Source organism: Ochotona curzoniae, unplaced genomic scaffold, assembly GCF_017591425.1.
Source record: "Ochotona curzoniae isolate NIBS_2020 unplaced genomic scaffold, NIBS_Ocur_1.0 scaffold_2453, whole genome shotgun sequence".
In the NCBI taxonomy this organism is placed as follows: domain Eukaryota; kingdom Metazoa; phylum Chordata; class Mammalia; order Lagomorpha; family Ochotonidae; genus Ochotona; species Ochotona curzoniae.
Window position 1 is genome coordinate 30,735,878 of NW_024467094.1, and position 13,300 is coordinate 30,749,177.

The following is a 13,300-nucleotide window of genomic DNA, read 5'->3' on the forward strand; positions in this document are numbered from 1 at the left end:
AAAGACAAAAAGTTTTACATATGCAGTCAACTTTAAGAAATATTTAGAAGTATGTATAAGCATTAAGTAGACTTCCATTTGATGTAAAGTTCCATATAATCCCCTAGTGGTTAAAAGCAGCCTCTTCACACCCAAGCGGCACATATAAAAACTCCTTAAGATTTGCAACTGTGGGGCCCGGCGCGGTGGCGCAAGTGGTTAAAGGTCCTCGCCTTGCACGCCCGGGATCCCATATGGGCGCCGGTTCTAATCCCGGCAGCCCTGCTTCCCTTCCAGCTCCCTGCCTGTGGCCTGGGAAAGCAGTCGAGGACAGCCCAAAGCTTTGGGAACCTGCACCCGCGTGGGAGACCCGGAAGAGGCTCCTGGCTTCGGATCGGCATAGTATCGGCCCGTTGCGCTCACTTGGGGAGTGAATCATCGGACGGAAGACCTTCCTCTCTGTCTCTCCTCTCTGTATATCCGCCTTTCCAATGAAAAAATAATAAAAATAAATCTTTAAAAAAAAAGATTTGCAACTGTGCTCAGGGTTCATGTGTCTTTTCATTACACAATTGGTGTATTCTTTCACGCAAGTCAAAAATGCACTTATGGGCACAAGAACTGTGGTACAATGGCTAAGACGCCTCTCTGGATACTCATGATATGCGAGTGTCAGTTCAAGCCCTAGCTGCTCCGCTTCTGATGCAGCTTACTGCTGTGAGTCCCTGGAGGCAATGGTCATGGTTTACATGCTTAGATCCCTGCTACTCACTTGCGGAGACCCAGAGTTCCTAACTCTTGATTCTGGCCTGACCCAGTCTTGCCCTGGGTGCTATGGGCTTTTGGGAAATGAACCAACAAATGGAAGAACTCTCTCTCTTTTTGCTCACTCTCATTGTTGCTCTCACTCTGCCTGTCAAGTAAGTGAAAATAAACATTTTTTTTTTAAACACACTATATTCTTTCTGGAGAGAAATTCTGTCTCTGTTGAGATATTGAGTGTCACCATTACTTATGCCTAAGATGTATTATTAATTTTAGCTTGAGAAATATTATGTCTGAAAACAATGGCATAATTAGATTTGAGAAGACTGCTTTCCTAAGTGAAAGCCAGTAAGCTTCTGTATTCAAAATTCTATCTCTTCCCTCTTGTTCACATCAGAAATGTGATTCTGTGGAAAACATATTAGCCAAATTAAAGTTCCTTTATTTCTTTGAACATTTACTACATGCTAACAAGGGTATATATCTATATAATGTCTGTTCTCATTGAGCTTATATTTAGCAAATATGGACAAAAGACCTCAATTATAATGCAAAGCAGAGACAGAGAAGGGATTAAAAGTATTTTGGAGCTCATTAAGTAAAAGGAAATAGATATGAGAGAAGCATGTTTAACCAAGCAGCAAATTTGCTTAAAAAAATCAGACTTAAGGAAAATACAGCTTTATACAATAAACATTGATAATACCAGAAATAAGAAAAAGGAACAATGTGAATATTTTTACATATAAAGCATAGTACATGTGCTGCTAAAGCCAGCACTACACATAAAGCATAGTAACCTAATAAAAAGATAACAGCAGAACAATGAACTGAAAATTCACTGTTTTCTATCAAGCTCCTTTGCAGTGTTCAATAAAATATGAAACAGTCTAATTAACTCCTCTAGCATTTAGACTGATCTAAACTAGGAGATGTGACCAGAAACTCTATACCAACATTTATTCCATGACCAAACACATGGAGCAGGGCATTTACTGGAATGTGGAACTAAAATGGAAACCCATTTGATAACATCTATGACTAAGAACACTGCAAATGTGATCACTATGGAGCTACTTTCTGATTTATAAATACCTAAGGTTTCTAATTTCTGCATAATACAACATTTTCTGTGATACTGTTTTAAAAAAATGGTCCACTTTTCTCAAGCCAAAATGACTAAATATAACGTATACATAAATAATCAATATGAGCTTCAGGGTCAATGAAATATGACATTACAACTCACAGCAATGCAAAAAGACACTTCAGTAATAAATTTTGTAACAACATAAGCTTTGACTCAAACAAAACAAGTGAACCAATGGAGAAAGCACTGGTTTATTTTAATGTTTTATTTTAAATGTTTATAGCTCATCCTAGAGCAGAGGCCAGCCAATGAAAGCCCAAGAGTTAAATCATGGCCTGTTTCTGTAATAGGCCTAGGAGGGAGATGTTATTGCATTCTAATAGATTGTAAAGAAATACAAAGAGAAATATGTGATAGACACTACATTTGACCTGCAAAATCTAAGACGTCTCCGTTTTGGTCCTTTGCAAAGAAATTTGCTAATCAGTATTCTAGTGTGAAACACACAAATCACATAAACGCAAGCCCCTATATTATTCAACAAAAAATGTCTACATCTGAGCCAATCAGTTGAAATTTTTTAAAACGAATTAAAAAAAATAGTGATCAACATTAGATAGGGTATGGTTTGATCCTATAATCCTAAAAACCTGTATAATCTAAAATGGACAATTTTTTAACAGCAAGAGAAAACAGTATTTTTTTTAAAAACTACATTTCTAAGACTGGTATGGCACATCAAATTAATGCACCACTTGCAATTCCTGAATCCCGTACCAGATCGCGGGTTAGAATTCTGGCTATTCCACTTTGGATGCAGCATCTCGCTAATGCACCTGGGAAGGCAATGAAAGGTGGTCCCAGTACCTGGACCCCTGCCAGGCATGGAGGGGTATCAGGATGGACTTTCTGACTCCTGGGTTTGGTCTGCTCCTACCCTGATTGTGGCATATATTTCAGAGAACCAGAGGATATAAGACATCTCTCTCTCTCTCTCCATTGTCACTTCCTCTTTCTGTCTCTCCTTGTGGTTTCTGGTTTTAAAATAAATAAATAAATAAATAAATAAATAAATATTAAAACCTATATGCACACACACATACACAGTTCCATAAGTATTTTTACAGCAGCCAGAACAAGAACATTTCTCTTTCTGGGGTCTTTTCAGTAAAGGTGCACATCTACAAATCTGACGTTACCTGCAGGCACAGACTGCTCCTGAGTGCTTTTCAGGTCTGCATTTGCTTGTATATCTGAAAAAAATGAGTTATAAAAAATATTAATTCTTAGGATATATCTCAGGACTTGTTTAAAAAGGCTATCCCCTTGGAAACCTGAGCAGCAGAATCCCTCTTTCAAAGCAGGACTATTCTCCTATGACATCCCTAAAAGTGTTTTAAAGAGAATGAAAATGAGGCACTGTCACAGCAAACGTCATGCTGAGAACTTCGTGTCAACTTATACCAACAACAATGAACGAAATAGTAGATCCCAATAGAGAGAATTGGATACCATTTATTTATTTTTTTTCCTCCATTCTATAACAACTATTTTCAAGCACATGGAAATAAAAGTTAAGATCTGCACAGTGATGGGGCCGGCACTGGGACTCAACAGGTGAATCCTCCACTTCCAAGTAGTGGCATCCCATATGAGTGCTGGTTCATGTCTCAATTGCTCTGCTTCCCTAATTGCGGTCTGGGACAGCAGTAGAGAAAGTCCTAAGTCCTTGGACTCCTGCACCCACGTGGGAGACCCAAAAGAGTCCTGGCTCCTGGCTCCAGGTTCTGGACCAGCTCAGCTGTAGCTGTTACAGCCATTTGGGGTGTGAGTCAACAGATGGAAAACTTTTCTCTCCTGTCTTTCCTTCTCCCTGTCTCCAGTTCTGTTCATCTGCTTTTCAAGCAAAAATAATAAATCTTTCTTTAAAAAGAGGGTTTGTACAGTGAACAACAACTACATAGCAACTAGATTCTATGGTTAACATTTTGGTTTTGCTTTGACATGTATCTTTTCTCCTATTCCTCATTCAATTTATCTCCCCACTGACTTTTTAAATATATTTCAAAATAAGTTGCATATTTAAATATACATCATTCTTAGCACTTCAGCATGCATATTAATTTTTAAGATTATTTTTATTGAAAAGTCAGAATTACAGAGAGGAGATACATCTTCTATCTGCTGCTTCACTCCCCAAGAGGCCTCAACGGTCAGAACTGAACCAATCTGAAGCCTGGAGCCAGGAGCTTCCTCCAAGTCTCCCACGTAGATGCAGGATCCCAAGGCTTTGGGCCGTCCTCAACTTCTTTCCCAAGCCACTAGTAGGGAGCTGGATGGCAAGTGGAGCAGCCAGGATTAGAATCAGCACCTTTATGGGATCCTGGCGCATTCAAAGCAAGATTTTAGCCACTAAGGCTATCGTGCCAGGCCTCCAGCATGTATATTATTAACTAGAATCAAATACTCATGTACAAGATTTTAATCTAGAGATCTTAAGTGCAGCATTCAATTAATTTTCAAAATTGTATATCCTCATGTAATGAAATTCCCTCTTAAGACAGAATGTTACCATTAACCAGAAAAGTTCCCTCCAGTCCCTTTCTAGTCAAGATATTCCAGGGATATAGTGTCCCACATGCTTCAGAGACAACCACTGTGGTTTTTTGTCTGTTTTTTGTTTGTTTCCGATAAATTAGTCTATCATAGAAACTCAGTAAAATGGGAAGACACATGGTATAAGCTCTTTTGCCTGAGGCTTCTTTCACCGTTTCTCAGATACATCCGTTTTGTGTGATTTTCAATCAGTAGTTAATTATTTTTTACTGCTAACCAGTACTTCAGGATATAACTATCCAAGTTTGCTTAACCATTTTCCTTTTGATGGACATCTAGACTGCTTCTAGTTTTTGTTGTTATGAATATCACTACTACTATGACTCTTTAAAAATAAATTTTTAAACTGTAGTTTTGTTTCTTTTAGAGATTTATTTATTTTTATTGGAAAGGCAGATTTACAGATAGAGGGAGAGATAGAAAGATCTTTCATCTGCTGGTTCACTCCTCAAGAAGCCGCAACAGCTGGAGTTGAGGCAATCTGAGGCCAGGAGCTTCTTCTGGGTCTCTTACATGGTCCCAGTGCTTCAGGCTGTCTTCCACAGGCAGGGAGCTGGACGGGAAACGGAGTAGCTGGGACACAATCCGGAACCTATGTGGGATCCTGCCACTTGCAAGGCAAAGAGTTAGCCAATCAAGCTATTGATCTGGGCACTAAAGTAGTTTTAAATTATAAAGAAACTGCAGAGATACTACAGAGTTCCCATACACTTCATATCAGTTTCCTCTACTGATATATTATTATGCCACTTTGATGACAATTAGCTAACAAATATTGACATGTTGTTACTATTATTATTATTACTATTTAAGTCTCCTTTTAATTCCATCTTCCCAAAAGTTCTACTAATTGAGAGAATATACAGATGTCTGCCTTGCTGTCTAAATTGCACTGGGCTGAAGATAACACTCAAGACCCAATCCATGCCTCCCTTGTAGACACCAGGAAGTCAGTTATCTGAGCCATCGCTGCTGCCTCCCTGGGTCTGCACTAGGAGACTGGACTGTTGAGGACAGGGGCTGAGAAGCAAGCCCGGACACTCAGGTGTAAGGATCTTAACCTTAGGCTAAACAACTGCTCTTTCAGATGTCCTTAGTTTTATCTAATGTTCTTTCTGTGTTTCACATTATATTCAGACATAATGTTTCCTTAAGCTCCTCCTAGTTGTGACAGTTTCCTTAGACATTCTTTCTCCCTTTGGATTTATCTTCACAATTTGAGAAGTTTATTTTGTAGAATACCTTCCAATTAGGATTTGTTTCTTGTGATTAGACAGGTATGATCATCTTTGGCAAGAGTTTATAAAAAATTATTTCTTTATATTGGAAAGACAGATATACAGAAAGAAGGAGAGACAGTAAGAAGGTCTGTCCACCGATCCATTCCCCAAGTGGCTACCCAGAGCTGAGCCAATCTGAAGCCAGGAGCCAGGAGCTCCTTCTCCTTCTGGGTCTGCCTTTTTTTTTTTTTTTTTTAAGATTTGTTTATTTGAATCCACTGGTTTATTCCCCAAATGGCTGCAACAACCAGAGCTGGACTGATGGAGCCAGCAGGCAGCTTTCTGAGTCTCCTACATGGATGCAGGGGCTCAAAGACTTGGGCTACCTTCTACTGTTTTCCCAGGCGCATTAGTAGGGAGCTTGCCAGGAGGAAGTGTGAATAAGCCAGGACTTGAACTGGGAACCATAATGGTATGCCAGTTCCAGAGATGATGGCTTTACCACAGTGCTATCTGGCCCCCTTGTGCAAGTTCTTTTTTTCAAAGATTTATTTATTATTATTATTGCGAAATCAGATATACAGAAAGGAGGAGAGATAGAGAGGACGATCTTCGTCCAATGATTCACTCCCCAAGTGACCGCAACAGCCAGAACTGAGCCAATCTGAAGCCAGGAGCCAGGAACTTCCTCCAGGTCTCCCAGGTGGGTGCAGGATCCCAAGGCTTTGGGCCGTCCTCCACTGCTTTCCAGGCCACAGGCCGCAGGGAGCTGGATGGGAAGCAGGGCAGCCAGGATTAGAACCAGTGCCCATATGGGATATGGGCACGTTCAAGGTGAGGACTTTAGCCACTAGGCCACCGCGCCGAGCCCACCCTTGCGCAAGTCTTAATGTGGCTATATGCATTTAAATATTTTGAGTAAATATCTATGTATAGAATTGCAGGGTCCTAGGATAGATGTAAACCCAAATAACTTTAATAAATAGAAATTTCTAGAAGTTGTTCTAAAACGGCTACAGTAGCAGCAGCAACTTACAAGTTCTTCTGTTGCTCCATATCCTCACCTATATTTGTTTTTTTGTCATATTTTTAAATTACAGTCATTCTAGTAAATATGGCATTTCATTCTGATTTAATTAACATTTCCCTGGAGCACTAATAATAGTGAGCATCTTTTCATATGTTTATTCATATATTTTTTATGAAATAGCCAAGTATTTTATTTCTACATTTTTATTATTCTTTAGGATTCTATATATTACCAAAACCAATCCTTTTTAAAAATATTTATTGGACCCGGCACGATGGCGCAGTGGTTAAGGTCCTCACCTTGCACGCCCGGGATCCCATATGGGCGCCGGTTCTAATCCCAGCAGCCCCGCTTCCCTTCCAGCTCCCTGCCTGTGGCCCGGGAAAGCAGTCGAGGACGGCCCAAAGCTTTGGGACCCTGCAGCTGTGTGGGAGACCTGGAAGAGGTTCCTGGCTTCGGATCGGCATAGCATTGGCCCGTTGCGCTCACTTGGGGAGTGAATCATCGGACGGAAGATCTTCCTCTCTGTCTCTCTCTGTATATCTGCCTTTCCAATAAAAATAAAATAAACCTTCAAAAAAATTTATTAACCTCTATGCCTACAAAATTGTATCATAGAAAATAAAATTTTTTTATTATCAATGCTTTGTCGCTTTGTCAGGTACAATGTTTTGGTAGTATTTTCTTCCAATTTGTGGCTTTCTTATTTTTTTAAACCTGGTTTTTAAAAGTTAATTAATTTGAGAGGCACAGAGAATGAGAGCGAGAGAGAGACATTGCTCCCACCTGCAAGCTTACTTTCCAAATGTTCGCAGAAGCTGGGAACAAGCTAATCCAAAGACAGGCGCCTGGAACTCAACTCAGATGACCCACATGGGTAGCAGGACACACTACCTAAGCTGTTACAGCTGCACACATTACAGGTGTGAACAAACTGGGGTGTGAACCTAAGTACTCTATTATGGATTGCAGACACCCCAAATGGCAGTTTAACCACTTGGCCCAATGCCTGCCCTTTATTCATTTTTTAATGTAATGTCTTTTGATATTAGCAAACTTTAAATTTTGAAGCCTAGTATATTCATTAAGTGGGTAGTTATTTCTTTTTAAGGAAAAATCTTGTCTCTGACTTGTGAAGATATCTTCCTATTTTCTTCTATAAGCTTTATATTTTTGACTTTTGTATTTCATTTCATGAGTTCATTTTCAGGTAACTTTAAAGCAGAAGATGAAGTTCATTGTTTTCCATATAGCTATTCACCTGCTCCTACATAGGTGCTGGCTCGAGTCCTGGCTGCTCCACTTTCAATCCAGCCTATTAATGCACCTGGGAAGGCAGAAGATGGCCCAAGTACCTGTCACCCACACGGGAGAGACCTAGACAGAGTTCCTGGTTCCCGGTTTCAGTCTGGCCCAGCTTTGGTGGGTACAGCCATTTGGGGAGTGAATCTGTGAATGGAAGATCTCTGTCTCCCCAACCTCTCTGTCTCTGTATCAAATAAAATAAAAATAACTGAAAAAGCAAAAGACACCATTTGGGATTCCACATCCCATTTTGGATCCTGGTTCCTCTCCTTTTAAAAAAAATATTGATTGATTTGAAAAGCAGAGAATAAGAAAGAGGAAAAGAAGCAGATGGAGACACAGAGATACCTTTCGTCAGTTGGTTCACTCCCAAAAGGCTGCACTCAGTCTTCATCCAAGTCTCCCACATGAGTGGCAAAGGCCCAACTATCTATGCCATCTTCTGCTGCTATCTGCTATCTCAGGAGCATTAGTAGGGATCTGGATCAGAAGTGCGGAAATCAGGACTCAAACTAGCACTTATATGGGATACTTGCATCTCAGGTGGCAGCTTAACTTTCTGTGCTACAATGCTGGCCAGCTGGCTCCACTCCTGATAAAGGGCACCCTGGGAGGCAACAGGTTACTCCTCAGGTATTCAGCCCTGGCCAATGACTGTGGACACTGGGAAGTGAAGCAGCAAAGGGGAGCTCTCTTTCTCTGTGTATCTCACCTCTCTCTCTCTCTCATTCAAATAAGAAAATTAAAACTTGAAAAGCAATTTGTCTATAAATAAAATTGTTTTTAAATAATAAGGCACAACTTGGCCTCGGCTGTCAAAACTCAACATGGTTGGGGGAAGAATGCCTATGCAAAAACAGGGAGCAGGCAAGGGTAGGCTGTTGTGGACCAACCAGCAAGAAGAGTGTGTCCATGTGGAATAGGAAACATGAATGGATGAGTGCAGTTTCTACAGTAAGGGAAAAAATAGCATGGAAAGTCAGAATCTAAGCAGGATAAGGAGGGCAATCAGGCAGAGAGGAACTGACCCTCTTGAAGTGTTAGAGTCTGGGAGGAATGAAGAAGACACTCAAGCTAATGAGAAACCTAACTTGGGAAATTAGAGTCTAAGCATAGTTAAGATTTCTATGCCTCTCTGGGGGGAATTCAGTCCTCTGAACAAATCTGCGACAAGGGAACATCAAAATAATGATAGTATTGGATAGTAACCCACTGGGAAAAAAACCAGAAATTCATGAAAGTATTCTAATGTCAATAAGCAAATAGATTGAACATTTGATAACAAAAGGGATATTTATATTGGTATAAAACTATTTTTTCAAAAATACCTATAAATTACAAAGGTGAAACAGCAACTTGACGGTGCTGATGGATGGTTGACCCTGTTACAGCTGAGCAAAGCTACACATGATTATCAACATGAATGGGACACACAGGAGACATGTGCTGATTGATAAGAACACAGAATCACTTTTATGACATCCCTTTCCAAATATATGCCCATATCACACATCAAACTAGCAAAAAGCAAACTCATTTTACCTGAAGTATAGCATATGAAGCAACTGTTTCATAACCCCCTCAAAATATTAAGGTCACAAAAACTAAACTGAAAAACTGAAGACACAACAACTAAATGCAATGTGTCTTTCTGAATCCTTGGAGAAAGCTGGAAGGGGTGTGAGGAGTAAATACCATCGTAATAGCATTCATTTCCTGGGTTTGATTGCTGTGTTGCATTTTGGTAGAAGGAAGGACAAACATACCATGTATTAGCAATGACAGAGCATCATGTCAGCAGTTCATTTTCGAAATTTCCAGAAAAGATAGATTTTTGTACTGTTATCAACTTTTCTGCAAGTTGTTTAGTGTTTTTTAATTGAAAATGAAAAAGCTAACTATGCAACTTTCAACTGCATACTGAAAGAATTCTTAACAGAAAAAAAGAAAGAAAACTAGCACAAAGGTTTCACATGAGCAACCTTCATGTGGGAATATCCTTTAGTCACTGCTCAGCAACATGGTTTTTCATTTGGTGACCTAAAGGCAAAAGTCCTTTTAAATCTGATAGTGACATCTAAATAGCTCTTAATTTTTCAAGTACCTTTTGTGTACTGTAACTAACACCTTAAGAGACATTAAAACCTTCTATAACCAGGTTGCGTGAATATTTTACTTAGGTACTAAAATGTACTTAAAACACAAGGACAAAATAGACTGAAGTACATTTCCCCCAAAACTTAGAGGTCACTATTAGAACACGAAGCCCATTAAAGTGATATTAGACAGATGGTGAAGGAATTCCCAAATAAAGACCAAAGCTTGATGAACATCTCTGTGTATAGCAATACCTTTTAGCTTTTGATCATTTTTAAATCTTCTTACACTTTGGCACCACACCCCCACTCCACAAAAACATGAAAAAGTGACTGCTTGACAGAGCCTAATAGGAATCTTTCTCATGTGTAAGTAACAGACACAGTTTTAAAATATTTTCCTAAATGATGCTCTAGAAAGTTAAGTAGGAAGAATCCCTATATTACTTCTTACAGAATTAATTTCTTAAAGGCAGGTGTATGGATTAATGGCTAAGACATTTGTTAATATGCCTGTATCCCTCGTCACAGTGCTTGGATTCAATATCGACATGTAGATTTTGACTTCAGCTTCCTGCCAATGCAGACTCTAGAAAACAGCAGTAATGGCTCAAGTATTGGATTCCCGAGCTGAGTTCTCAACTCATGGCTTTGGCCCTGACCCAGCCTTGCTCCAGCTCCAGCTGCTGTGGGCATTTAGCAAGTGAACTGGTAGATGGGGATGCCTGTGCACTCTATCTCATGGAAGTGAAAAAGGAAAAAAAGGAAGAAAGTGAGGAAGGGAGGGAGAGAGGGAGGGAAGGAGGACAAATGGAAAGAAGAAGGAAAGAGAAAGAAGGGGAAAAAAAAAACAATTTCCTATACTAATATTCAGAGATACCTAGTACAAACGATGAAATAAGCTTGAAGTGGATTACCGTTGTTGAAATACAAATCTTTTGAATTTTCTCCTGTCACTCGAACAGGTAAAGACTGCTTTTGCTCTGGGTCCTTTGTATTTGCTCTTTCCACTGACTTTAATGTTCTTGCATAATCACTTAGCTTACTTCCTCTCTTTATTAATGTGTCTTTTCAAAAGTAACTTCATCAGAGCTTTAAATAACTATTCTATATGTCACCCTCCATTGTCACTCTTCTATCTCTTATTCTGTTTTTCTTCATAAAATTTCTTTGTCATCATTGTTCATATTTTCTCTCTCTCCCCAACACAGGGTAAGTGCCATGAGAATAGGAATGGTGTCTTCAGTACTGCTGTTTCTCTCAAACAGTGCTTGTTCATGATGAACACTCAACAAATAATTGCTGAATGAACACACAAACTTTTACATCGTTATTGTTGATCCCTCTGAATTCAAAGACAAGGTTTGTCAAATTATGGCTCATCATTTACTTTTGCATGGCCTATGAGCTAAGAATGGTTTTTAAATTTTTTAATTGTTGAAAAAAAAATAACATTATTTCATGACATTTGAAAATTATATTAGGACCGGAACTACAGCATATTGAGTTAAGATACTGCCTGCCATGCCAGCATATGAGCACTGTTTCAAGTCCCAGCTGTTGCACTTCAAATCCAACTCCCGGTGAATGTGCCTGGGAAAGCAACAGAAGATGGTCCAAGTACTTGAGCCCCTGCCATCCACCTAAGAAATCCTGGCTTCAGCCTAGCCCAGCTCTAGCTGCTGCTGTCATTTGAGGAGTGGCTCAGAAAATAGGTTTCTCTCTCTCTGTAACTCTGCCTTTCAAATACAATTCATAAAACTTTCTAAAAAGTGAAATTAAATAAAAATCAAATTATAGTATCCATCCATAAAGTCTCAGTGGAATATAATCAAGCCCATCTATGTACTATCTATGACAGCTTTCATACAAAGGCAGATTGAGTAGATGCAGCAAAGATTAAATGATTCTCAAAGCCTAAAATATTCACTATCTTGTTTATCAAAAATAAAAAAAAAACTTTGTGGAACTGTGCTCGATATCTGCTGCTAATACAACTAATATATGGTCCAATACAGTAGTCACTAGTCACATGTAACTATGTAAATTTAAGGTTTATTTCTTTAGTCACACCAGCCATATTTCATGCACTCATGGATAGTGGCTGCTGTATTGTTCAGAGCATAAAAAGGATATTGCCAACACTGCACAAAGTTCTACTGAACAGAACTACTCTGGATTCTAGAAGCTAAATGATGTTTTGGGTTCCACTGCAAAGCTGTTTATTTAAAATAATTATTTAAAATCTGAATTAATACAACATTATTCATAACAGCCAAGATATGAAATTAACTTATTTGTCCATCAGCAAAGGAATGGCTAAAATAAATTCTGTATCAGTACACAATAGAATACCACTGAGCCTTTAAAAAGAAGGATGTCATGTTTTTTGTGAAACCATGGATGAGCCTGGATGTCATCAAGTGAAACAAGTTAGGCACAGAAAGAAAAATACTTGGGCTTCCATGGACCAGGCCATTGCACCTGCTGATGTGTGCAAGAGGTAGGGCACAAGACAGAACAGGGGCCTAAACAGCCAGTGCACCACGGCTCTCTAAGTCAGGCCACTGCAACTGCTATAGGGGGAGGTCCATCAATGGCTCCGGGTGTCAGCAAACACTCCATTCTTTCACCTCATGGTGACTTCAGACACGTTAGGATCTCCAACGTCAGGAACCAGAATCCACGAGTGTATGGTCTGGCCTCAGCACATATGGTACTTGATTAGACCACCTACATACCTAACTCCTATAGAAATGAGTCAACATCTCAAAGCAATGATGAAGACATAGGGGACACAGCACTCTGGCTCATGAAGGGGATCCATTAGATGAGACAGAGTTGCAAGCCCTATGCCCCTGATCAGCAAGAAGAATATAGAAGATAGGATGAATATGCACCCTTCAGCAACCCTTAGATTAAGAGTCAGAAATCTCTGTGGAGGGAAGTGAAATGGGCCAGGTAGGTAGCTAGCTTAGGGTCACAAGCTGGAAGCCACACCCCTGCTCTTTGTAAATCCCTCCTGTCTATCTGTAAGTAAAACAACCCCTCCCCCAGGATATACTTCCCCTCATGGGGGACATGAGGTAGTATCATGCAGGAGCAATCTCTGTCTTCCTGCAGACACAGAATGGAAGGCAGAAACATCTCCCTCTACCCCACATTCGCCCTCAGCCCACTCCATGCTTGAACATGCTCC

At 39.8% G+C, this 13,300-nt stretch overlaps 1 protein-coding gene across 2 annotated transcripts in view; it reads right to left on the minus strand.

Annotated features, from left to right (window-relative positions):
- The window catches only part of IKZF3 (IKAROS family zinc finger 3), a 104,519-nt gene that overhangs the window by 76,285 nt on the left and 14,934 nt on the right, over positions 1–13,300 (minus strand). For both annotated transcript variants that reach the window (XM_041001409.1, XM_041001408.1), the window contains exon 2: positions 3,034–3,087. In XM_041001409.1, coding sequence (XP_040857343.1) covers positions 3,034–3,087 — 54 coding nt within the window. The remainder of the gene's footprint in view (positions 1–3,033; positions 3,088–13,300) is intronic.